The sequence below is a fragment of the Arabidopsis thaliana genome, chromosome 2 (genome assembly GCF_000001735.4).
Source record: "Arabidopsis thaliana chromosome 2, partial sequence".
In the NCBI taxonomy this organism is placed as follows: Eukaryota; Viridiplantae; Streptophyta; class Magnoliopsida; order Brassicales; family Brassicaceae; genus Arabidopsis; species Arabidopsis thaliana.
In genome coordinates this window covers 10,474,672-10,498,491 of record NC_003071.7, presented here as the reverse complement: position 1 = coordinate 10,498,491, position 23,820 = coordinate 10,474,672, and the positions used below count along the sequence as shown (strand labels likewise).

Below are 23,820 nucleotides of genomic sequence, written 5' to 3'. Positions count from 1 at the left end.
TTGAGCACTGGTGCTTCTGTGGCTTGTTCCTTTTGTCTGGAAAACCAGTGGAAACACGGAATCTTTCAAATTTTAATCCATTTGAATTGGGATGATTTAACTAATGAAAAAAAAACACTTAACCGAGGCCAAACCGAATAAACCGACACCCCAAGAGCAAATGGCTTGGAACCTGGCGATAATAACTTTGGTTGGCAAAGATGGTACAAAGTTGGAGGCAACTCTTCGACGGGAAAACAGAGGATTGATGTGTCTCGGAAATGGCTGGAAAGATTTATCTATATCCAACGGCTTGAAGAGTGGCAAGTCGTTCACGCTGGAGCTAATTTTGGAGAATGGAACTCCTATGCTCAGTTTGGTGAGTACACAGTCCACAAGTCATAAAAGCCAGAAAAGAGAGTGCTCAAAACATAGCGAGAAAGAGTCGATCTCTGCAGTACCTAGCAAAGGAAAAAAGAACAGGAAAGCCAGGAGCAACAGAGAGGAGAGGAGAGACTCGTCTTCAGCAATCCAAAATCGATTTGTGACATTCACACCAGAAGATATCAGAGACTGTATACTAGTAAGTTCATCAAACGACTCTTTCTTCAAAGGTAGCTTAGTTTCTGTCTTGATTCTAATTAGTAACTAGATATGTTTACTAAAATCTTTTACAGATTCTTCCAAGCCAATTCATCAAAGCTAATGGCATCAACAACCTCGGGGAGATAACTTTGTTGGGTCAAAACAGAATGAAGTGGTTTGCATATCTACTGTCAATGTCAAAAGATGGAAGTTTGGCTCTGGGATCTGGTTGGAAGGGCATCTGTGAGGCTAATGGCGTTAATACAGGGGAGGCATTCACGTTGGAATACATTGATGAACAAGAAACAGCTCATGTGCTTAAATTCTGTTCCAAGTCCGTAGAGTAAAGACCATAAAAGTTTAATTAAAAGCCTACTTGTTTGTGAAGTTAAATACAGTATGTATCTTCTAATGGCTATATGATTTTGAACTTGTGATTTTGTTATTCTGTAACCTCAGGGACGTGCACAAGTTTGTTTCTATGGTGTATTCCCAGGCAAATCTGTCAGAAGTTTTGCTTCTCTCCGGTCTAAGTGGAATGATCTATTTTATGACTTCCTCAGGGAACAAAATCTGAGAGTGAATCCAGTATCCACTCTCTGCCACTTGTATCCAACAAATCCTTCACATACTTAAGGGAAGTAATGAACTTGTATTGTGCTTGTTGATTTAGATCATTGGTGTTGCCATATGTCTGTGTAAGCATCATTACTGTAATTACAACTCTTGTTCCTTGTTTAAACCTAGGCCTAAACTTAGTCAAAAAAATCTTAATTCCTAAAATAAAAAAAAAGAGAAGGAAAAAAAGAACTAAACCGAGGCCAAACCAACTCAAATTCTTTATCCGGTTCAACTTCACATATACATTTAATTTGGTCGATCAAAATTCCCCAATAAACAATTTACAAAAGGCACAAACGAAATGATCAATCAAATTGAACTGTCCATTACTAAGGATACGCGCCGAGTTTTCGAATTTTCCTAAAATTGCTAACACTAAAACTCAATGCCTGAGAAGAATAACAAAAAGTTGTGTTTATTTTTCTGCCCTGGAAAGAAAAGGAAGAGACTTTTTCACCTGAGACAGCGATTTCTAGGGTTTTGTTTTTTGGGTTACCGATTTCTTCTCGAAGCTTCTAGAAGACCTCCCAGTGTGTTGGAGAAGATGACGCTCTGTGGAAAGTGGGATTAGAGATGGTGCTAAATTCGTCAGATTTAGGACCTAGCCGCTGTGATATTCGAGATTTACCAGCTCCGAGCAGCACCAATGATCAGGGCAAGACCGGTGAGTTTGGTTCTGTTTTTGTCGATGACCAAACTGCAAAAATGAAGTTTTTATGTGAGAGGAAACTCTGATTGGAAAGCAATTTATCTGATTCGGAAATGAGAAGAAGAAAAGATTTGTCTGTTGTTGTATTGTCCAAGGTTAATTGGTTTAAGAACACTTTCAATTAAAAGTATCAGAGAAGTTTGGTTTTTATTGATACAGAACTTGCATGAACGAAGATAGTGTTTTATCTTGTGTGTATCTATATAGTCTATACAAATACCTCTCTTAGTACTACAGATCTCTTCTATTTTTGATCTAGTGTCCAACATTACTTGGTTTTGTGAGTTTGTAATCTGACATGTTTGTTTTTTTACTGATACAGAACTTGCGAGGAAGAAGAAAGTGAAGAGGAGCAATACAGAAATAGAAGCTGATGCTTCTTCCTCCGACAACTCTTGTTTTGTGGCCCTTGTCACGGCTTCGAATCTACGCAAAGATGCTCTGGTGCTTATACTCTTTATTGCATACTGTGGTTTAATCACTCACTATACCAATATATATGCTAGCAATTGTGGTTCTAATCACTAACTCAATGAAATGCTGTTTCTAAAGTTGCGTACTTGGTTTAGATCCTATTGTGGTTCAGTTTGGGAGAGAACTTGTTGAAATAAAATCAAAAGGTTAACTACAATATGGTTTTGGTTCACTTTGATCAAACATCTACTTAGGTAACTGTATGTATTTTCTCAAATTTATACTCTAACTTTAGTTTGGTTTTCATTTCGATTCTGTTTGGTGGTTTGGTTTTCCTTATTTCATGTATCCTTTTGTTGTGGTTTACATTGGTGTGGTGAGACTAGAGAAAGTGTTTTCTCACGTTTGCTATACTTATGTTTAGTTTTGTGTTGAAAATGCCTGAATCCTTTTGTTGCAGTATCTTCCACAAGATTTAACAAGTTCAGTTGGTCTTGAAAGGAAATACCGTGAGATTGTTGTAACAGATGAAAGGGAAAGAAGATCATGGGCGTTGGATCTGAGGTTCAACAAATCATCTGATACTTTCTACATAAGCCGAGGTTGGAGGAGTTTCTGTGATGAAAACGGTAAAAAGCCAGGAGGTGTCTTTGTTTTCAAACTAGTTGGAAACAGGGAAACTCCGGTGCTTAGTTTCTGTTCCACTGAATCTATCAACGATGGAACACAAGGACATAAGAACAACAAATACAATTGTATGGAGCTGAAGAGCAAGAAGAAGCGTATGAGATGTAGAGATTCAACTTCACCAAGCCAAAACCGGTTTATGACATTAACACTTACTCATGACAACCTCATAAAAAGTAGACGGGTGAGTTCAAACAACTCTTGTTCTGAGGGTTAGTTAGTTTTATCGCTTGCACTCTAATTTGTTATATTCTCCTTTAAAATATTTTCCAGCAACTTCCTTTGCCATTTATGAGAGAAAATGGCTTGGTCAAACCTGGGATTATAAATTTGTTGGGTAAAGATGGTACAAAGTGGGAGGTAAATCTTCGACGGGAAGCCAACGGAACCATGTATTTGGGAAAAGGCTGGAAAGATTTCACTATAGCTAACGGCTTAAAGACCGGCGAATCTTTCACGTTGGAGGCAGTTTTGGAGAATGGAACTCGTATGCTCAGTTTGGTCAGTACACAGTCCACAAGTGATAGAAACCAGCAAGGAGAGTGTTTAAAAGATAGCGAGAAAGAGTCAAATTCTACAGAACCTAGCAGTGGAAAAAGGAAAGCCATGATAAACAGAGGCGTGAGAAGAAAGTCATTTCCAGCAAGCCAAAACCGGTGTGTGACATTAAAACTTACTCATGACAACCTCATCAAAAGTAGACGGGTGAGTTCATCAATCAACCCTTGTTTTAGAGGGTACGTTAGTTTTATCTCTTGCACTCATATTAGGTATGTTATCCGTTCATTTATGCTCCAGTATCTTCCGTTGTCATTCACAAGAGATAATGGCTTGGACAAACCTGGGATGATTTTTCTGTTGGGCAAAACTGGTAGAAAGTGGGAGGCAAATCTTCTAAGGGAAGCCTCAGGAAGAATTGTTTTGACGGGAAAGGGCTGGAAAGAGTTCGCCATGGCAAACGGCTTAAAAAGCGGTGAATTGTTCACGTTGGAGGCAATTTTGGAGAAGGGAACTCCTATGCTCAGTTTGGTCAATACACAGTCCACAAATTATAGAAGCCAACAAGGAGAATGTTCAAGAGATAGCGAGAAGGAGTCGTCGATTTGTGCTGAACCTAGTAGAGGAAACAAGAAGTGGAAAGCTACTAACAACAGAAAGGAGAGGAGAGACTCGTCGTCAGCAATCCAAAATCGATATGTGACATTAACACTCACACCAGAAGATGTCAGAGCCTGTACACTAGTAAGTTCCATCAAACTACTCTTGTTTCAAAAAGGGGTCAGTTTCTGTCTTGATTTTAATTTGTTACGAAGTGTGTTTATTCAAATCTTTTGCAGATTCTTCCGAGTCAATTCATGAAAGCTAATGGCATCAACAAGCTTGGGAAGAAAACTTTGTTGGGTCAAAACAGAAAGAAGTGGTTTGCATATCTACTGTCAAAAAGTGGATTTGTGGCACTGGGATCTGGTTGGAAAGGTTTCTGTGAAGCTAATGGCGTTAAGACAGGAGAATCATTCAATTTGGAATATATTGATGAACAAGACACAACTCCTGTGTTTAAGTTCTGTTCCAACTCCGTAGAGTATGTAAAGTTCACAAGCCTTCCTTAAAAACTAAAGGCCTTTTTGTTAGTTAAGTTTAAATTATTATGATTATGAACTTGCTATTTTGAATGAACCATCTTTAAAGAGTTTCTCTTAGAATATAATGACAACTTATTGTGGATTGAAATAAGGTTAACAGAGTTGATTGAAATCTAAATAAGCTAATGCAATAGATTCTTGACTAAAAATCCTAAACGAAAACACCACACATTAAAAAAAAAAAAAAGGGTCCTAGAAACTAGCTTAGAAAAGAAAAAAAAAACAAGGTTACTTGTCATCAATAGTTTTGTCATAGAACACTAACGTCGAGCTTATCATTCCAGAATCAGTTGGCATAGAGAGGAACGAGAGCGAAATAGAGTGTATCATCGGCGTGGAAAGACCATAGGCGAATATTTGTGTTTTCCTCTAGAAGGCAATCTGTAACCACTTGATTCCACCCTGCAACCAAATTGTATAGAAGAATGCCCCTCATGTCCCTCAACCTCAAATTCACCGGAAATTCCCTTAGATGAGAATCCACGAGTATCGCGTCTACTCCTTCTTTGCGAACCCTATTGGCATCTTCTTCTATGGCCCTTTTTTCCTCGTGGTTCAAGAATTCCAACTCCACGATCTGGCTGACAGGTATTGAGAGACGACTTTGGTGTGGATCGACATCGGTTTGGAATAATTCTTTATCTATGATCTTCTTCGAATTGTCTTCAACGTCTCCACCGTTCTTGCTTCTCATCAAGCTGATAAGCCACCCTGGCGTCGGCTCTCTTGTCTTGGAAGAAGAAGCATCCGTACTGCGTTTTGCCTTCTTAGATTTTCGTTGTTCCATGGGAGGAGACATAGGAGGGAGATCATGTCTGTTTCTACTGCGTCTTGTTGGAGATTCTCTTAATGAGTGGTCGTGAATATGGGATTTAGACTCCATGACGGTAGAAGGAGTAGTAATCGTCGAGCTTTTGTTTCTTCGAAGTATACATAACTGAAGTTTGTTATACTCCTCCCGCGTTGGCTTTGAGTTACTCATCATCAGTAATGTTTCCACACACTCGACATCTTCTTTAGACACCTCTTTTTTGAAGATCATTGTTTATGAACTCTCTCTTCTGTTTTTTTCTCTCTATTGTATATATATAGTGAGAGATTTACTCCTCGTAATAGAGAGATTTACTCCACGTGATAGAGAAAGCATTATTACTAACAATTTTTCTTTTTTCTTTTTGGAATCTGTTTTTGAGAATTATCTTCCAATTTTTATATATATATTTTTTGTTATTCTTATGGCTAGATAGTTATAACTAAAGTCAAACATAACCACAAAAATTCAAACTAAATCGAACCAAAATTTTAAAATACACGAGTATATCCTTAAATTTTTTACGAAACTATATTATACCGAATGAATATCTGAAATATCCAAAAATCGAATGGATATCCAAATCCGAAACACTCTAAATAATAACAAATGAATCCAAAATTATAATAATTAACCCACCAATATTAGTTATGTTTATACTCGAAATAATCAAAATACTTAAAAAAAACCAACATATCTAAATGTTGTTGGTTATATTTGTCAAAAATAAAACATATTTTGCAAAATAAAACCAAATTCATTAAAATTGTTTTGGTATTTCGGATAGTTTGGATAAAAAATGTCCGATTTAACTCCATCAAGCCAAAAACGCGGAAGTGTGTTACGTACAAAGTTTAGCAGTTTAAACTCTAACAAGGAAGAGTCCATTTCCTCAGAACACCGATTGGTGACATTAACACTCACACATGAAAATCTCAAAGCCTGTAAACTGGTAACTTCATCAAACTATTCTTGTTTCCGATTTGAGTTAGAGTCCGTCTTAAACTATATTTGTATTCTTGTTTGTTGAAATCTTTTGCATATTCTTCCAAGTCAATTCATGAAGGCTAATGGCATCAACAACAAACTTGGGAAGATAACTCTTTTGGGTGAAAACAGAATGGAATTATTGTGATAAGGTCGTATATTCTCTTGATATGTTTAAATCCCTATAGTTTAGGAGATTGAGTTTATCACATACAATGACTCGCTTGTATAAATACACATGTTTTGTGCATCAATGAAATCAAGTTAGTTCAATACCTAATCCCTAATTTGACGTGTACCTTGATCTCCGTCTCTAAAATTGTGAAACAAACAAAGTGCGTGGCTACCTTTACTGACACACTTTGTGTTTTACAGGACCGTTTTTCGAGGACTTTGATTGGAAGCGGTGAAGAGCGTGATGGGGTTTATTATCTGACAGATGTGGCTACAGCAAAGATTCATACAGCAAAAGTATCGTCTGATCAAGCTTTATGGCATCAACGTTTAGGACATCCTAGTTTTTCAGTGCTTTCGTCTTTACCAGTTTTGACTAGTTCTTCTCTTTCAGTTGGTTCGCGTTCTTGTGACGTGTGTTTTAGAGCTAAACAAACAAGGGAAGTTTTTCCCGTTAGTACTAATAAATCAATCGAGTGTTTCTCTTTGATTCATTGTGATGTTTGGGGACCATATCGTGTCCCGTCATCTTGTGGTGCAGTCTATTTCTTGACAATAGTAGATGATTTTTCTCGAGCCGTTTGGACGTATCTACTTCTTGCAAAATCTGAAGTTCGCACTGTACTCACTAATTTCTTGGTATATACTGAAAAACAGTTTGGTAAGTCTGTCAAAGTATTACGTAGTGACAATGGGACAGAGTTTATGTGTCTTGCCTCTTACTTTCGGGAACATGGGATTGTTCACCAAACTTCGTGTGTCGGGACTCCGCAACAAAATGGTCGTGTAGAGCGTAAACACCGGCATATCCTTAATGTCGCAAGGGCAATATTGTTTCAAGCAAGCCTTCCAATACAATTTTGGGGAGAAGCGGTTCTAACGGCGGCATACTTAATCAATCGCACTCCTACATCACTTCATAATGGACTCTCTCCTTACGAAATTCTTCATAACTCCAAGCCAAATTATGAGCATTTGCGAGTCTTTGGTTCTGCGTGTTATGTTCATCGTGCTTCCCGTGATAAAGATAAATTTGGGGAGAGAAGCCGTTTGTGTGTTTTTATAGGTTATCCTTTCGCACAAAAAGGTTGGAAAGTGTTTGATATGGAGAAGAAGGAATTTCTTGTTTCTCGTGATGTTGTTTTTAGGGAAGATGTTTTTCCTTACGCAGCTACAAACACTGATCATGTGTCTGCGTCTCCGGCTCCTCTCCTTGTTGATGAAGATTGGATGGTCTCCACGACCACTCTAGACAGGGGGAGCTCTGCTGTTTTGTCTGCAAATAAAAACACAGACCCTAAACCGAATTCTGTTACTAAACCGGACGATTTTGCTGAACCAGAATCTGTTACTAAACCGGACGATTTTGCTGAACCAGAATCTGTTACTAAACCGGACGATTTTGCTGAACCAGTATCTGTTACTAAACCGGACGATTTCGCTGAACCAGATTCTGTTATTAAACCGGTCGTTGTTACTGAATCAAATTCTGCTCTTCAAACCGACTCTGTTTTCGAACCAGACTCTGATTCCGACGTGGCACCTGCTTCTATTGCTTCCGATTTACAAAATTCACGAGTTGATTCATCTGATTCATCGACGCCGGATAAGAATCTTGCTTCTGGTGATACTTTGGCTCAAATTGATGATTCTCCTGATATTGTCTCAACTCCTAATCGTAATAATCAGCCATTGTTCGTTGTTGACAGTCCGTTTGTTGAAGCTACGTCTCCTCGTCAAAGAAAGCGTCAGATTAGACAGTCGGTTCGTCTGCAGGATTACGTTCTTTACAATGCAACAGTCTCTCCAATAAACCCCCACGCTCTTCCCGATTCTTCTTCTCAGTCCTCGTCAATGGTCCAAGGTACATCTTCTCTCTATCCTTTGTCCGATTATGTTTCGGATGACTGTTTTTCAGCAGGACACAAAGCTTTTCTTGCTGCGATCACTGCTAATGACGAACCTAAACACTTCAAAGAGGCTGTTCGGATTAAAGTTTGGAATGATGCAATGTTTAAAGAGGTCGATGCTCTCGAGATTAATAAGACATGGGATATCGTTGATTTGCCACCGGGAAAGGTAGCTATTGGCAGTCAATGGGTGTATAAGACTAAGTATAATGCTGACGGGTCCATTGAACGATACAAAGCTCGTCTTGTTGTTCAAGGGAACAAACAAGTTGAAGGGGAAGACTACAATGAAACTTTTGCGCCAGTTGTGAAAATGACTACGGTTCGTACTCTTCTTCGCCTTGTTGCTGCTAACCAATGGGAGGTTTATCAAATGGATGTTAACAATGCCTTTCTTCATGGTGATCTTGATGAAGAGGTCTACATGAAGCTACCTCCTGGTTTTCGTCATTCTCATCCCGACAAAGTTTGTCGTCTTCGCAAGTCATTGTATGGTTTGAAACAAGCCCCTCGGTGCTGGTTTAAGAAGTTGTCTGATGCCCTCTTACGTTTTGGTTTTGTGCAAGGTCATGAAGACTACTCTTTCTTTTCTTATACACGTAATGGTATAGAACTCCGTGTGTTGGTATATGTCGACGATCTCTTGATTTGTGGTAATGATGGTTATATGCTTCAGAAATTCAAGGAGTATTTAGGACGGTGTTTCTCCATGAAAGATTTGGGGAAGTTAAAATACTTCCTTGGTATTGAAGTAAGTCGGGGCTCTGAAGGTATTTTTTTATCACAACGCAAGTATGCACTGGACATCATCACCGACAGTGGCAACCTTGGATGTCGCCCAGCTTTAACCCCGTTAGAACAAAACCATCACTTGGCCACTGATGACGGTCCGCTTCTCGCCGACGCCAAACCCTATCGAAGACTTGTTGGTCGTTTGCTTTATCTCCTTCATACTAGACCTGAATTAAGTTACTCTGTTCATGTCTTATCTCAGTTCATGCAAACTCCTCGTGAGGCTCATTTAGCTGCGGCCATGCGTATTGTTCGTTTTTTGAAAGGGTCACCTGGTCAAGGAATTTTGTTAAACGCGGACACAGAATTACAACTTGATGTTTATTGCGATTCGGATTTTCAGACTTGTCCTAAAACAAGGAGATCTCTAAGTGCTTATGTTGTGTTACTTGGTGGTTCACCCATTTCTTGGAAAACTAAGAAACAGGACACTGTCTCTCACTCTTCCGCCGAAGCTGAGTATCGAGCTATGTCAGTTGCTCTTCGAGAAATTAAGTGGCTACGAAAGTTGTTAAAAGAATTGGGTATCGAACAATATGCGCATGCTCGCTTTATATTGTGATAATAAAGCTGCTATTCATATTGCAGCTAATCCGGTTTTCCATGAGCGTACCAAGCACATAGAGTCTGATTGTCATTCCGTTCGTGATGCAGTTCGTGACGGCATTATAACAACACATCATGTTCGCACTAATGAACAATTGGCGGACATATTTACCAAGGCACTTGGCCGTTCCCAGTTTCTTTATCTCATGTCCAAGTTGGGCATTCAGGATCTTCACACTCCAACGTGAGGGGGAGTATTGTGATAAGGTCGTATATTCTCTTGATATGTTTAAATCCCTATAGTTTAGGAGATTGAGTTTATCACATACAATGACTCGCTTGTATAAATACACATGTTTTGTGCATCAATGAAATCAAGTTAGTTCAATACCTAATTCTACAGGAATGGTCGGCATATCTGTTGTCAAGAGATGGAACTCTTGCTTTGGGAAATGGTTGGAAAAGCTTTTGTGAGGCTAATGGCGTTAGGTTAGGAGAGTCTTTTACTTTGGAGTTCGTTAATGTACAAGATACAACTCCGGTACTTAAGTTCTCTTTTCGAGAGACTAAACACAAAAATGTTAATTAGAAATAGATGACATGTAAAAATTAGGCCTAGGCGTATAAGTTTGTAGTTGGCTTATTGTAAGTTTGTAGTTTGTCCCTTAGTTCCTTAATTTCTTAGGGTATATATTGCTTACTGAGACATCCATATTGTTCCATTTTGGTACTTTGTGCACGCCATTGTATCTGGCAAAGTTGAGAATGTCTTCAGCATACCATACCCAAATTTGTGGATTTTATTGGCCCAAATCTAGCCCATATGTTATATATCCAGGCCCAATTTATCTGTCAAGAGATGGGGAATCTTTTACGATTTGGTCGGAAAATGAAAACGGAGCAAGACAGAGAGATAATCGGAGATTCCAATTTTCTGTGTTAATTTCAACAAGCATGCATTTATTTACCAATTTGTGCTCAAAATAGAAAACAAAACAAAATTTGGTACGTGAAAAGAAAATTTTCAAGGGATTGTTTGTTTTTTTCTGTTCTTCTTCATCAATGGCGAATTCAAGGATTTATCCGCAATTCTTCCACACACTTGTTCCTAGCTTCCACACTCACTTGGTAACTATCTCTTGTTCTGTCGGATTAGCTTATTCAAAGATTTTCTTCTGTTTCATTGTTGTTTTTGTGTTGTTGTAGATGATTCCTGAAGACTTCTTCTCAGAGTATATCGAAGGAAGAAGCGTCGCAGAGCTGAAATTGGACTTTTCAGACAAATCTTGGGAAGTGAAGTTGTCTGATCGGAGAATCACTGACGGCTGGGAAGAGTTTGTGGTGGCTAATGATTTTCGTATCGGCGATGTTGTCGCTTTTAGATATGTTGGAAATTTGGTGTTCCATGTTTCTAATTTAGGACCTAATTACTATGAGATTGAACACAATGATGGTAAGTAAGTTTTGTTCTGAATACTGATTCTGTGTTTGGAGATCAATGTTTCAATCATGTGTTAGGTGAAAGTTTGTTAAGAAAGCGTTTGCATCAAGTAGACTTTTCATCAAACAATGGAGATGTTTGTGATAGTGAAGGTATTAACATCACTTCTCTCGAATGCTGAGTCCAAGTAACAGTATATGAGGTTTTAACATATGTGATATTTTTGGTACAGAGCTTCCCAAAGAGAAGAAAGCGAAGACGAACAGTGAAGAAGCAGATGCAGTTTCTTCTTCTTCATCAGCAGACAAGTCATGTTTTATGGCCATTATCACAGCTTTAGATCTAACGACAGATACACTGGTATTTACTTTACTCCTGCATTGACCTCAATATCATCCCATATAGAAGAATCATGTAACTAAAGAAAATGTTTGTTCACGTTTGCTACATTATTCTTAAGTTGGTTTATCATGAAACTAAACAAAGAATCGTGAGGAAATTCATAAAATGCTTGCAGTATCGTAATATACAAAGCGGTTTCTAAGTAAATTAATCTGAATCTTGTGTTAATTTGGTGCTTGCAGTATCTTCCACTACATTTTACAAGCGCAAATGGTCTTACACGAAAAAACCGGGAGATTATTTTAACAGATGGAGGGGAAAGATCAAGGGTATTGGATCTGAGGTTCGACGAATCATCTGGTACTTTTTATATCAGCCGGGGTTGGAGAAATTTCTGTGATGAAAATGGACAAAAAGCAGGAGGTTTCTTTCTGTTTAAACTAGTGGGAAAAGGTGAAACGCTGGTGCTCAGTTTCTGTCCTACAGAATCTATCAATGGGGAAGAGAACATAACAAGGGAGGACAGTAAAGACGAGTGCAGCTCGTTGGACTCATTGATGAATATAGTAGAAAAAAAGAAGTATATTCCGAAACCAAGAGGTTCACCATATTCATCATATTCACCAAGTCATAAACAATTCGTAACATTTACGCTTCCACCGGATTATGCTAGAATTGGAAAATTGGTAAGTTTATCAATGACAACTCTTGATTCTGCGCTTATTAGTTGTGACGCATGTTAAATCGGCTTTTGTTCAAATATCTACAGAGTCTTTCGGCGCCTTTCGTTAGGGAAAATGGCATCAACAAGCCTGGGGAGATATGTCTTTTGGATAAACATGGTAGAAAGTGGTTGACAAGTCTTCTGCTGGACAGTAAAGGAACAATGTCTTTGGGAAAGGGTTGGAAAGAGTTTGTTAAAGCAAACAGCTTAGAGACGGGCTTCACACTCAAGTTGATATGGGAAGAAACAACTCCTGTGCTTAGTTTGTGTAGTCCAGAATCTAACAGTGACAGAGAGCAGGAAGAGATTTCAAAAGCTATCGAGAAACATTCTCTTTTCATAGATCCTAGCAACAGGGACAAAATCAGCAACAATGACAAAGAGGAGAACATGTCATGGGAGAGAAAGAAGGATCATCTGAAAAGTAGAGATTCAACTCTATCAAGCCAAAAACAATTTGTAACAATAACAATTACACCTTCCAGTGATAGATTGGTAAGTTTATCAAATGACTCTTGTTTAGTGGTTGTTAGTTTATTGTACTTTGATATGGTTTTGATAAACTATTTTGCTTTAACTGAAATCTTCAACAGCGTCTCCCAAAGGTATTCACGAGGGAGAATGGCATCAACAAGCCGGGGAGGATTACTCTGTTGGGAAAAGACGGTATAAAGCAGCAGACGAATTTGTTATTCGACAAAGCAAATGGTGCCATGTCTTTGGGACACGGCTGGAAAGATTTTGTTAAAGATAATGGCTTAAAGACAGGTGACTCCTTCACGCTAAAGTTGATTTGGGAAGACCAAACTCCTGTTCTTAGCTTGTGTCCTGCAGACTGTAGCATTGACAGAGAAGCAGGAGGAGGGCGATCTGAAACAAACCAGAAAAAGTCTCTTCCAATAGAACCTAGCACATGTAAAAAAATCAGGAAAGACGTGAACATCAAAGATGACAACAGCAAAGAGAAAAATGACAAAGAAGAGAGCAAATCAGTGGATGGAGAGAGGAAATATCTGAGAGGGACATATTTAACTCCATCAAGCCAAAAACACTTTGTGACATTAACAATTACACCTTCCTCTATAAAAAAAGATAGACTTGTAAGTTTATCAAACAACTCATTTACTCTTACTGGTTTTATCCCATAACAAGAGGTTATTAATTTTACCCTCGTTTCATATTTTTTCCAGATTCTTTCCCCACAATTTGCAAGGAAGAACAATATTGACAAGCCTGGAATGATATATCTGCTGGATACAGATGGTACAAAGTGGCTGATAAGCCTTCAACGAGATAAGAAAGGAACAATGAGTTTGGGAAAAGGTTGGAAAGAATTTGCTGAAGCAAATGACTTTAAGTTAGGCGAATCCTTTACGATGGAGTTAGTATGGGAAGACACAACTCCTATGCTCAGTTTGTTACGTACCGAGTTTAGGAGTTCAAAAGCTAACGAGAAAGAGTCAATTTCCTCAGAACATAAAACCAGAGAATCATCCCCAACAATCAAAAACCGAATCGTGACTCCAGCACTCACACCTGAAGATGTTAAAGCCTGTAAATTGGTAACTTCATCAAACTACTCTTGTTTTTCAGAGGTGAGATAGTTTCTCTCTTGAAATCATAACTGATAATGAGAGATGTGTTGGTTCAAATCTTTTGCAGATTCTTCCAAGTCAATTCATGAAGAAGATCAGGACAGTGGATAAAGAGAGGAATCATCTAAAAGGGAGAGATTTAAATCCATCGTGCCAAAAACAATTTGTAACATTTACAATTACACCAACCTGTGTCGGAAAAAATAGGCTGGTCAGTTTATCAAACAACTCTTGCTTCAGAGAATTAGTTTTTTTCTCTATTTTACTCTTACTGGTTTTATCACATAATAAGAGTATCAATTTGTTTTCTAGATTCTTTCAGCGCAATTTGCAAGGGAGAACAATATTAACCAGCCTGGAACGATATATCTATTGGATACAGATGGTAGGAAGTGGCTGACAACGGTTAAACGGGACAAGAAAGGAACAATGAGTTTGGGAAAGGGTTGGAAAGAGTTTGCTGATACAAAAGACTTAAAGTCAGGCGACTCCTTTACGATGGAGTTAATATGGGAAGACACAAATCCTGTGCTCAGTTTGTTACGTACAAAGTTTAGCAGTTCTAAATCTAACAAGGAAGAGTCCATTTTTTTAGAACCAAAAAGTAGAGATTCATCCTCCCCAACAATCGTAAACAGATTCGTGACATTAGCACTTACACCAGAAGATGTTACAGCCTGTAAACTGGTAACTTGGTCAAACTATTTCTTGTTTCTGTTGTTGAATTATAAATGGTAATGAGAGATGTGTTTGTTGAAATCTTTTGCAGATTCTTCCAAGTCAGTTCATGAAGGCTAATGGCATCAACAACAAACTTGGGAAGATAACTCTTTTGGGTGAAAACGGAGTCGAATGGCCGGGATATATGTTGTCGCTAGATGGAACTCTCGCTTTAGGAAATGGTTGGGAAGGCTTTTGTGAGGCTAATGGCGTGAAGTTAGGACAGACTTTTACTTTGGAGTTTGTTAATGAACAAGATACAACAACAACTCCGGTACTCAAGTTCTCTTCTGTGGAGACTATATACAAAAATGTTAATTAGGAATAGATGACATGTAAATATTTAGGCCTAGGCGTGTAAGTTTTTAGTTGGCTTATGTAAAAAGATTAGAATAGAAACGTTTAGATTTGTCCATTAGTTCCTTAAATTCTTAGGCTGTATATTATCTTATAATCAGTTTGTTATTTCTAGCAAAAGAATCTGTTGTTGTTTACATGAAATGTCTTGGAGTCTTTTGCTCTACAATATGTGAAAGAAAAAATGTGAAATAGGCTTACGCATATACCAAAAAGAAGTTTAGCTAATTCGGTTAGAATTAATCGATTAGATTTATTGAGTAAACTCAATAAAAGTTACTGTAGTAATACTTTGGTACTCAGTTCGGTTTAGAGCTACCAAACTGAAATTACCAAACGATTATTCTAATTTAATTGAAGTTACCAATTTTTATCTTAAATTTAATTGAAAATTATTGAAAATTTTGAACTCTCTCTTACAGTAAACCGACCCGAAATTGGTTTTTGGTTCCAATTTGACAACAATTGTATATTATCTTGAAATTAAACCTAAATTTATGCTATTAAAACTGAACCGAGCCGAACTTTACTTTCGGTATACTTCGGTCAAAAAAATTCCAAACCAATACATAGGAATTCTGAAACATCTGAACCGAACCAGACCGTTTAACCACAATAAATATCCATATTAAAGACTTTCACCAAAAAGTCACTTCAACAGTCTCTTCTTGAGAATCAATGGTCTCTCATAATTCCAAGAACACCAACATACTGTCATCTTCAAGTTGAGATTTATCACACTCTTTCCTTCAAGAAGCTGTACTGTAGACTTTGGAAGATTTAGGACTTCTCAAGATTTTGAAAATGGCGAATCAACATTTCTTCAAGCCTCTTCTTCCTGGCTTCCACACCCACTTGGTACTCTCAGTCTCTCTCTCGCTCTCTTTCCCTTCTTCTATATCTTTCTCTGTCTATCTGAGAAGCTAAAGATGAGTCAGGTTTTTATTTGCATGTTCTTTCAGAGAATACCTGTAGCCTTCTTCTTGAAGAATATAGAAGGAAGATATGAGCAGAAGACGGCGGAGCTGAGATCAGATGCGTCAAAGATAACTTGGGAAGTGAAGATAGATGGACAGAGACTCACTGACGGTTGGAAAGAGTTTGCTCTCTCACATGATCTTCGAATCGGTGACATTGTTGTTTTCAGACAAGAGAGAGATATGTCTTTCCACGTTACAATGTTGGGACCTAGTTGTTGTGAGATCCAATATGGTTCGTGTTCAGACGAGGAGAGAAACCTCGGTAAGTTGTGTTCTGTCTCTGACTCTTCAAGAAATGTGGTCTGAGTTTGGAATATGGATCAGTTAGTAGAGAGAACCAGTTTAACTATGTAACACTTAGTATCTATTCTTTTTCAGAGAAGAAGAAGAATCCAAATGGAGAAGCAAAGTCTTCTTCACTAGATCCTTCTTGTTTTTCGGCTAATGTGGCGCCTTCGAGTCTACGTTATGACTTAATGGTATTCTACTCTTAAATTTGAATTCCAAATTAAACTATGAATTCATGTTGTTTTATAATGAATTTTTCAGCTTTTTCCAATGGGTTTTGTGAGGGAAAATGGTGTAGTCGGATCTGGAAAGATTGTTCTGATGAATGAAAAGGGCAGATCATGGAATTTTAACTTGAGACAAAAGCCATCATGCGGAACAGTTTATGTTAGAGGAGGGTGGGTGAGTTTTTGTGATGCCAATGGACTTCAAGCTGGAGATATCTACACTTTCAAACTGATCAAAAGAGGAGGAACTCTTGTTCTACGTTTGTTACCCAAAGGGGCAGAGTCTTGTTCACTAGATCCCTCTTGTTTTGTGGCTAATGTTGCGCCTTCGACTCTACGCTATGACACACTGGTATTCGACTCTTAATTTGAATCCCAAAAGAAACTCTCATACTAGTGTCTGAAATATATTAAACTTATTTTGTATTGTTCCAGTATCTTCCAAAGCGTTTTATGAGGGAAAATGGTGTAGACAAAAGACGTGGAGAGATGATTCTGATGAATGAAAAGGGCAAATCATGGACTTTAGATTTGAAACTAAAGAAATCATGCGGAACTTCCCTCATCAGACGAGGATGGAGAAGTTTCTGTAGTGCCAATGGACTAAGAGCTGGAAGTATCATTACTTTCAAACTGATTAAGAAAAGTGGAACTCTTGTTCTATGTTTGCTCTCCAACGAGCCAGAAGAAGAAGTGTGCTCAGAAGCTAATGAAGTAGAGTCTCTTTCGACAGATCAAGAAAGCCATGAAGAGAGTAGCCACAACGAGAAAATCTCAAGAAGAAAGGAAAAGAAGGGTAGAATGATATGGAAAGCTTCGTCTTCACCATCCGAAAACCGATTTGTGACATTAAATCTTACACCTTATAACATCCTACGTTCTGCACTGGTTAGTTTCAAAACTCCAAGCCATTGTCTTTTTACAGTCCATCAAATTTGAATCTTTTGTGTGAATCTTTGTTTCAGCGTCTTCCGATACCCTTCACGAGGATGAATGGTATCAATGAAGAAACTAAAATGACTCTGTTGGATAAACATGGTATGAAGTGGTTAACGACTCTGCGGTTGGTGGACTACAAAAGAAAAAGACTGGGAATGGTAGGAGGCTGGAAAGGATTCATCCAAGCTAACGGTGTGAAGGCAAACGAATCCATCATGTTGGAACTGATTTGGGAAGAAGAAACAAGTTGCGTCCTTAAGTTCTGCTCCAAGGTGAAGCTAGCAATCAAATGAAAATGTATATGAGTGTAATATTGAAATGAATCAATGTTTGACTCTTTTATTTGGTAAGATATAACTCTTAAGGTCTAATTGTACTATTGTAGTATGTTTTCTAAGTATGTTGTAATTGTATGATCATTGGCCTTACGGTGTGGGATTTGTGAATGTTTGTTTAGCAAAGAAAAGGAGAGTTCAACTTTATCAGTTTAAATTAGTGACTAAAACATTTTGTGAAGATTTTTACCGCACAAAATAAAGATACCAACAAAAGACATAATATGATGAGATGTACATATGAGGAGTGTGATAGAATAACTTAACTAATATTGAAGATGAATGTGAATCAAAAGAAAAAGTTGTAAAAATCTCAAAATATTATAGTTATATTCTTGATACAGTTGGGACAAGTCACTGATATCCAAATTATAACTGTAATAGAAATTCAATTTTTTTAAGGATATATGATTTTCTATTTAATTTAAGTTATTTTCAGCGTTATATCTAAAAGAATTGTTAGTTACTTAGTTTGTTTAGAAAAACAAAAATCTGAAAGAATTGTTAAACCGATTCAAGTAGGTTGATAACAATTTACCAAAGTCGTAACTAAGTTTCTTGGATGTTTAATATCAATATGAGTTTTGTGATATTAGTAATTAACAAAAAAATTATCACAAATTTGTTATCTAAAATATATTTTGATTGGGCTACCAATCATGAAGTTACTTTTTAATTAATGTGTAACTAGCAACCCAAAAACAAATGTATTTCGATTTCTCATTATTCAGGTTATAAAACAAAACAAAAGTTGAATTTTAGGAGTCCAAAGCCTGGTAGTACTCATACAATTTTAACCATTAGACAAAAAGAATATTATTATTAATGGATTGAATCTCTTTTTTTTTTTTTTTTTTTTTGAGGTTTCAAACACAATCAGAGTGAATTCGATTATAATTCAACAATGTATTTTACATATGATTGCCAAAAAAAACTACTAACCTTTTCTAGAAAGAACACTTATCTATTGAATTGTATATCACACAATGTAGTAGTATCTAATAATCATTAACATTAACTTTTTCATAATGGAAAAAAATCCAGAAAAATAGTAGTTGGCCTGTAATAACTGTAAATTAACTAAATTACAAAGAAAAAAAGTAAAGACAAAAAACAAATGATTAATAAATAAAAAGGAAAATAATTGTCCAAAAATAATTAATTACCCAAAAGGCCCCATGTGAACAAAGATTTTAATTGGCCCATTCTCTCATTCTCTCTTTAACTCTATAAAACACAGAGCAAAGAAAAAACAGAGGAGGTTGATTCTCTTTGGCATCTCCGAATCGAATCTGAGAAGAGAAGAGGAAGAAAAACGAAGATCGATGTTCGAGAGGGAATTAGATGCATGAAGTTGGATTATTTGTGGATCTGAATTCCTTCACGCAGCTTATATTGACGCTCTTCTTTGTCTCTATCGGTCTTCTCTACTTTGTTAAAAGAACGGCAGCCAAGTACTTCGAGGTCGGTGGTGGCTCCGGTGGTTTCGATAGAGACCATCGCCGAGATTTCATGGTTTCCGACACGGCTGAATGTTCTGTCTGTGGGAAGGCTACTACCAAAAAGTGCTCTCGCTGCAAATCTGTGAGATACTGGTATGTTGAAAAGATTCAAGTTTGCTCCTTATTAGGGTTTTTAGATTCTGATTTGGACGTAGCTGGAGATAGAAGAGTGAACAGTTTTGCTTGTGAAAGTTTTGATTTTTAGGATTTTAGTTGCATCTGTTTTGTAAATTCTTTTCCTTTTTGCCTATGTGATTAGGGCTTTGGGATTTGATTTAGATGTAGCTGGAGATAGAATTGGACCAATTGTTTAGCTCGTGCTTCCATTGTTAGTTTCTAATGTTTTTTACAGAATAGTCTTGCTTTGAAAGTTTGGATTTTTAGGATTTTGGTGGATCTGTTTTTTGAATTTGGTTCTTTTTTTGCCTCTGTTCTTTGGTACTAGCTCTGCGGCATGCCAAACGTCAGATTGGAAATCAGGACATAAACTAAAATGCAAGGGGTTTCGGAGTACTGACTCATCACCAGTGAGAAGAGATGATATCGATTTCGAAGCTTCTCTGTTTGGGAATAGATCTGCTTCTAAGAAGACTAGGATTGCATTGGTTCCTCAACAGAGCCAAAGCAAAGCTACCCTCAAGCCAACAGATGTAATGGTCCTCGTTTTAGTAATCTGATGTTTGACACTCTCTTGATTGTTTTCGTCATGCAAGTCTGAATCTTGTTTGCATTATTCTGCAGGTTCTTTTCCCATACGAAAGTTTTGTTAGATATTATAACTGGGACAGACCAATAATGGCTCCTTGTGGGCTCACCAATTGTGGAAACAGGTTTTTGTTCATCTGGTTTCTAGTGTAGCTTTAACGCACCAATTTAATTCTTTTTAATGATTTCCTTTTTCTGTTATGTCAATACTCTTTCAGTTGTTTCGCTAATGTGGTTCTACAATGCCTTTCCTGGACACGCCCTCTTGTTGCTTACCTTCTGGAGAGAGGCCACAAAAGAGAATGTAATAGTTTCTTCGAGAAATTTCAATGCTTCACAACTCTTCTAATTGAATTTCCTGTATGCATATCAATTTTATTTCTATGTTTTGGTTAACAGGTAGGCGAAATGATTGGTGCTTCTTATGCGAATTTGAAAATCATCTTGACAGAGCAAACTATAGCCGGTTTCCTTTTTCACCAATGAACATTATCTCGCGGCTGCCTAATATTGGTGGAAATCTTGGGTATGGGAGACAGGAGGATGCTCATGAGTTGATGAGGTCAGCTATTGTTCCTTGTTGGTGTAATCTAGCGGTGGAGTTTCTGTCATTCTGTCAGCTAATGCTTTTAAATTTCATGTGATTTAGGTTTGCAATTGATATGATGCAATCTGTTTGCCTCGACGAATTTGGTGGAGAAAAAGTGGTGCCTCCTCGCGCCCAAGAGACAACACTTATTCAATATATATTTGGTGGTCTCCTTCAGTCACAGGTGTGTTTTCTTATCCCAGTAGCAGGTCTTGTGCTGTATGTGCAAATTTTAATAATCCAATGATAGACCATTAGAAGTAGTACAAGAATAATGGAAAAAGTGTGTCGAGAAAACACACTTCTGTTGGCTTTAGGTTTGAATCGTAGAGTCACCAGACACTAGGTAATAAGTTTGAAACAGGGTAGCCTAGGGGCTGGACTGGATCCTTCGTTTCGTTCGAATAGGTTAACCTACGAACTGAAGTAGATAGTTCTTATCAACCTACTCTTAAGAGTTTTGTAATGTGGAAGACTGGTTTCTATATCCTAGTTCTGTGTGTAATCATGATCCTATTTTCCAAAAAAAAACCGTTAAAGTTTGATGGTACTCATCCTTGCACTCTTTTTGTCCCTGATGATTGGTTTTATTGAAGATGAGTGAAACTTGCTTCAGTTGCTTTATATTCAACATATCATAGCTATGTTTCATGATGTTTGAAAGTTGCTTCAGTTCCTTTAGATTATCGCCCTCTCTCTTTTGGTACTTTTTCCCTCATTTGCTGCATTTTAATGATTTTGCAGGTCCAGTGTACTGCTTGCAGTAATGTTTCTGACCAATATGAAAATATGATGGATTTAACTGTTGAGATCCATGGGGATGCGGTATCATTGGAGGAATGTCTCGATCAGTTTACAGCTAAAGAATGGCTTCAGGGAGATAACTTATACAAATGTGATAGGTATTGTATCCCTCCTGAATCCTTAATGTTGATAGCTCGTTCTGTGAATGGAATGTTTTTCTCAAACTTTTGTATTTCTTTTCCAGATGTGATGACTATGTGAAAGCATGCAAGCGCCTTTCAATTCGTTGTGCTCCAAATATTCTTACAATTGCCTTAAAAAGATTCCAGGTTTGGGCTCCATTATCTTCCCTTTTGCTTTTAGTTAGTCTCCTCGCTTTTTCTTAATCTTCTGACATCGATGGTCTAATTAATGTGAAACTATGTGCAGGGTGGGAGATTCGGTAAACTGAACAAAAGAATTAGTTTTCCTGAGACATTTGATCTAGGCCCTTACATGAGCGGTGGAGGAGAAGGATCAGATGTATACAAACTCTACGCTGTGATTGTTCATCTAGATATGTTGAATGCTTCATTTTTCGGCCATTACATATGCTATGTCAAGGACTTCCGTGGAAACTGGTATAGAATAGACGATTCTGAGGTAAGAATCATCTTCTGCCACCGTTTTGGTTGACTATTATGGATGTTGACATAAACCGGATGTGGTTACGAGAAAACAAGAATTTTCAGAGATCTTCTTCTGATCCCGTCTAAAAATACTCGCAGGTGGAAAAGGTTGAACTAGAAGATGTCCTTTCTCAACGAGCATACATGCTCCTCTACAGCAGGTAGAGCCTTTCATTTTTCTTGACAAGAAGAATATATATCCTATTGCAGAGTTTGTGAATTTTCTAGGACTGTATTAAGCGAAGGAGCTTTAACAGATTACGATATCTGGTATTGGTGCAGGGTTCAGCCCAGACCATCAAATCTTAGATCCGAAGAAAGTCAAGATGAGAAGAAAACAGATACATTGAACACAGAATCTAACCAAGATGGCTCTGTTGAGAGTTCCGGGGTGGGAACAAATGACACAAGTGTGTCCTCGCTGTGTAACGGCATCATCTCACATTCAGAAGACCCTGAATACGAAAAAGAATCATCATTGTCAGCATCCGTACCAGTCTCTGAAGAAGGAAAGGAAGTTGACGTAAAGGTTGATACAGTAGATTCTGAATCAAACCGTTCTATTGACATGGAACATGATTCTGGAACAGATCATCAAGAAGAAGAAGCAAATGGGAAAGAAGATCCAACGGTTGAAAATCTGGCTGTTGATTCTTCTTGTTTGGACATTACTACTCCATCTCCATCTGCTGCTACAGAGTTCATACCTCAGGAGAACGAACGTTCAGACACCGAGTCCAAACCTCTGGAGAAAGAACATTCAGACACCGAGTCCAACAAACCGCTGGAGAAAGAACATTTAGACAGCGAGTCCAAACCCCTGGAGAAAGAACATTCAGACACCGAGATGATCGATGCTCAATGATTCTAAAGGGATGGTGGTGGAATCACAAACATTTTTCATGGCTCTTGAAAATCAACAAGGGCGCTTCTAACTTAACAATAATGCTGCAAAAAAATTGCTTTAGACACTGCAATTTCTGGTGTCTGAAGGATATATAGAATTTGTTGGATCCTGGAGTTTTCCATATCTAGAAGAAATTTTTAGGGTTCGTACTGGTGAGAACTATAGAGCTTACAAAGCCAGGATTGGTACTTTATTAGTCATATGAGATAGAAACTTCAGGATCGGTTAAGTTATTCTTTTGATTTTTATTTCTCTGTTAAAATACAATTGAACCCAAAAGCTCTCATAGCTTGAAAGACTAATGGAGGACCACATTGTCAACTTTGTGGTTGATTCAAGTTATTTTGTTTGTTTGTTCGGCTAGTTTTATATAGTACTTAATGTGGGAAAATGTGCATAACGAGCCGAACAAGTTAAGAACAAATGAAAAAAATGTTGAAAGAGAATTTAAACTTTTACGGTAACCTCAACTTTGAAGTCATTTTTAATCACTTTCAATCACAAAAGCATATTTTCCAAATAGAACTATCATTGTCGATGATAACTTGGTAATACCAATACTAATTCAATCTTATAACTATTAAGACTTTGAATAGTAGAAACAAAATAAACGCGGCAAAACATGCATAATGAGCGAAACGGTAAGGTTATATCGTCTCTTAACTAAATCTTTCAATCATCAATCTGAATGACGAAAAAAATATGTTTTCCAAGTAGAATGATCATGGTCGATAATACACATATTTGTTTGTTATCTCTTTATGTGATTTGGGGCCTTTTGCCCATTTGATGAAGAGTTAAGTTTGTGAATATGTGTGTTTATCAGCTACATAAAATGTAAACAGAGATTAAATGCAATTGCCTATAACTAGATTTTTTTTTTCCATAATTGCAAAATC

General features: G+C 37.5%; 6 protein-coding genes and 1 pseudogene across 26 annotated transcripts; 6 read left to right on the top strand and 1 right to left on the bottom strand.

Annotated features, from left to right (window-relative positions):
• Positions 1 to 29: 29 nt before the first annotated feature.
• AT2G24681 (AP2/B3-like transcriptional factor family protein) lies at positions 30 to 1,345 on the top strand (the record flags this gene model as incomplete). Of its 2 annotated transcripts, NM_001202667.1 has the most annotated exons (4): positions 161 to 562; positions 657 to 878; positions 1,024 to 1,152; positions 1,238 to 1,345. In NM_001202667.1, the coding sequence occupies 4 exons, from the start codon at positions 161 to 163 to the stop codon at positions 1,343 to 1,345; spliced, it is 861 nt and encodes a 286-aa protein (NP_001189596.1). The 2 variants fall into 2 exon arrangements, with proteins under 2 accessions (NP_001323565.1, NP_001189596.1); NM_001335959.1 differs by lacking the exons at positions 1,024 to 1,152; positions 1,238 to 1,345 and having other exon boundaries at positions 30 to 562; positions 657 to 951.
• A 137-nt stretch (positions 1,346 to 1,482) lies between these two features.
• Positions 1,483 to 5,229, top strand: AT2G24680 (transcriptional factor B3 family protein). Of its 9 annotated transcripts, NM_001335951.1 has the most exons (7): positions 1,483 to 1,849; positions 2,217 to 2,338; positions 2,769 to 3,179; positions 3,269 to 3,700; positions 3,794 to 4,237; positions 4,333 to 4,577; positions 4,923 to 5,229. In NM_001335951.1, exons 1-7 carry the CDS (start codon positions 1,759 to 1,761, stop codon positions 5,023 to 5,025), a joined length of 1,848 nt encoding a protein of 615 aa, NP_001318284.1. In that variant the 5' UTR covers positions 1,483 to 1,758; the 3' UTR covers positions 5,026 to 5,229. The 9 variants fall into 9 exon arrangements, with proteins under 9 accessions (NP_001318284.1, NP_001323568.1, NP_001323569.1 ...); NM_001335956.1 differs by lacking the exon at positions 4,923 to 5,229 and having other exon boundaries at positions 1,501 to 1,849; positions 4,333 to 4,742; NM_001335955.1 differs by lacking the exon at positions 4,923 to 5,229 and having other exon boundaries at positions 1,501 to 1,849; positions 3,269 to 4,237; positions 4,333 to 4,742.
• Positions 4,925 to 5,823, bottom strand: AT2G24670 (B3 domain protein (DUF313); the record flags this gene model as incomplete). The annotated part of the gene is made up of 1 exon (NM_128028.2): positions 4,925 to 5,823. Exon 1 carries the CDS (start codon positions 5,678 to 5,680, stop codon positions 4,925 to 4,927), a length of 756 nt encoding a protein of 251 aa, NP_180043.1. The 5' UTR covers positions 5,681 to 5,823.
• Positions 5,824 to 6,248: 425 nt separating this feature from the next.
• AT2G24660 lies at positions 6,249 to 10,352 on the top strand (annotated as a pseudogene; the record flags this gene model as incomplete). The annotated part of the gene is made up of 1 exon: positions 6,249 to 10,352.
• Positions 10,353 to 10,718: 366 nt separating this feature from the next.
• Positions 10,719 to 15,239, top strand: AT2G24650 (B3 domain-containing protein REM13; the record flags this gene model as incomplete). Of its 7 annotated transcripts, NM_001335945.1 has the most annotated exons (12): positions 10,730 to 10,986; positions 11,065 to 11,311; positions 11,377 to 11,451; positions 11,532 to 11,659; positions 11,884 to 12,327; positions 12,411 to 12,860; positions 12,959 to 13,133; positions 13,200 to 13,465; positions 13,556 to 13,927; positions 14,028 to 14,171; positions 14,273 to 14,647; positions 14,730 to 15,239. In NM_001335945.1, the coding sequence occupies 12 exons, from the start codon at positions 10,921 to 10,923 to the stop codon at positions 15,000 to 15,002; spliced, it is 3,015 nt and encodes a 1,004-aa protein (NP_001325060.1). In that variant the 3' UTR covers positions 15,003 to 15,239. The 7 variants fall into 7 exon arrangements, with proteins under 7 accessions (NP_001325061.1, NP_001325060.1, NP_001325063.1 ...); NM_001335948.1 differs by having other exon boundaries at positions 12,959 to 13,465; positions 14,730 to 15,214; NM_001335950.1 differs by having other exon boundaries at positions 10,731 to 10,986; positions 11,065 to 11,451; positions 14,730 to 15,173.
• A 455-nt stretch (positions 15,240 to 15,694) lies between these two features.
• AT2G24645 (Transcriptional factor B3 family protein) lies at positions 15,695 to 17,977 on the top strand. 4 transcript variants are annotated; one of them, NM_001335943.1, is made up of 6 exons: positions 15,695 to 15,895; positions 15,976 to 16,279; positions 16,396 to 16,496; positions 16,567 to 16,884; positions 16,968 to 17,420; positions 17,498 to 17,960. In NM_001335943.1, the coding sequence occupies exons 1-6, from the start codon at positions 15,842 to 15,844 to the stop codon at positions 17,762 to 17,764; spliced, it is 1,497 nt and encodes a 498-aa protein (NP_001323994.1). In that variant the 5' UTR covers positions 15,695 to 15,841; the 3' UTR covers positions 17,765 to 17,960. The 4 variants fall into 4 exon arrangements, with proteins under 4 accessions (NP_001323994.1, NP_001189594.1, NP_001323993.1 ...); NM_001202665.2 differs by having other exon boundaries at positions 15,697 to 15,895; positions 16,000 to 16,279; positions 17,498 to 17,977; NM_001335942.1 differs by having other exon boundaries at positions 15,697 to 15,895; positions 16,000 to 16,279; positions 16,968 to 17,963.
• A 1,060-nt stretch (positions 17,978 to 19,037) lies between these two features.
• On the top strand, positions 19,038 to 23,339 carry UBP19 (ubiquitin-specific protease 19). Of its 2 annotated transcripts, NM_001202664.1 has the most exons (12): positions 19,038 to 19,401; positions 19,568 to 19,636; positions 19,754 to 19,958; positions 20,050 to 20,138; positions 20,232 to 20,317; positions 20,413 to 20,575; positions 20,663 to 20,786; positions 21,347 to 21,504; positions 21,591 to 21,675; positions 21,776 to 21,988; positions 22,114 to 22,175; positions 22,297 to 23,282. In NM_001202664.1, exons 4-12 carry the CDS (start codon positions 20,104 to 20,106, stop codon positions 22,877 to 22,879), a joined length of 1,509 nt encoding a protein of 502 aa, NP_001189593.1. In that variant the 5' UTR covers positions 19,038 to 19,401; positions 19,568 to 19,636; positions 19,754 to 19,958; positions 20,050 to 20,103; the 3' UTR covers positions 22,880 to 23,282. The 2 variants fall into 2 exon arrangements, with proteins under 2 accessions (NP_001189593.1, NP_565576.1); NM_128025.4 differs by lacking the exon at positions 19,568 to 19,636 and having other exon boundaries at positions 22,297 to 23,339.
• Positions 23,340 to 23,820: the final 481 nt, after the last annotated feature.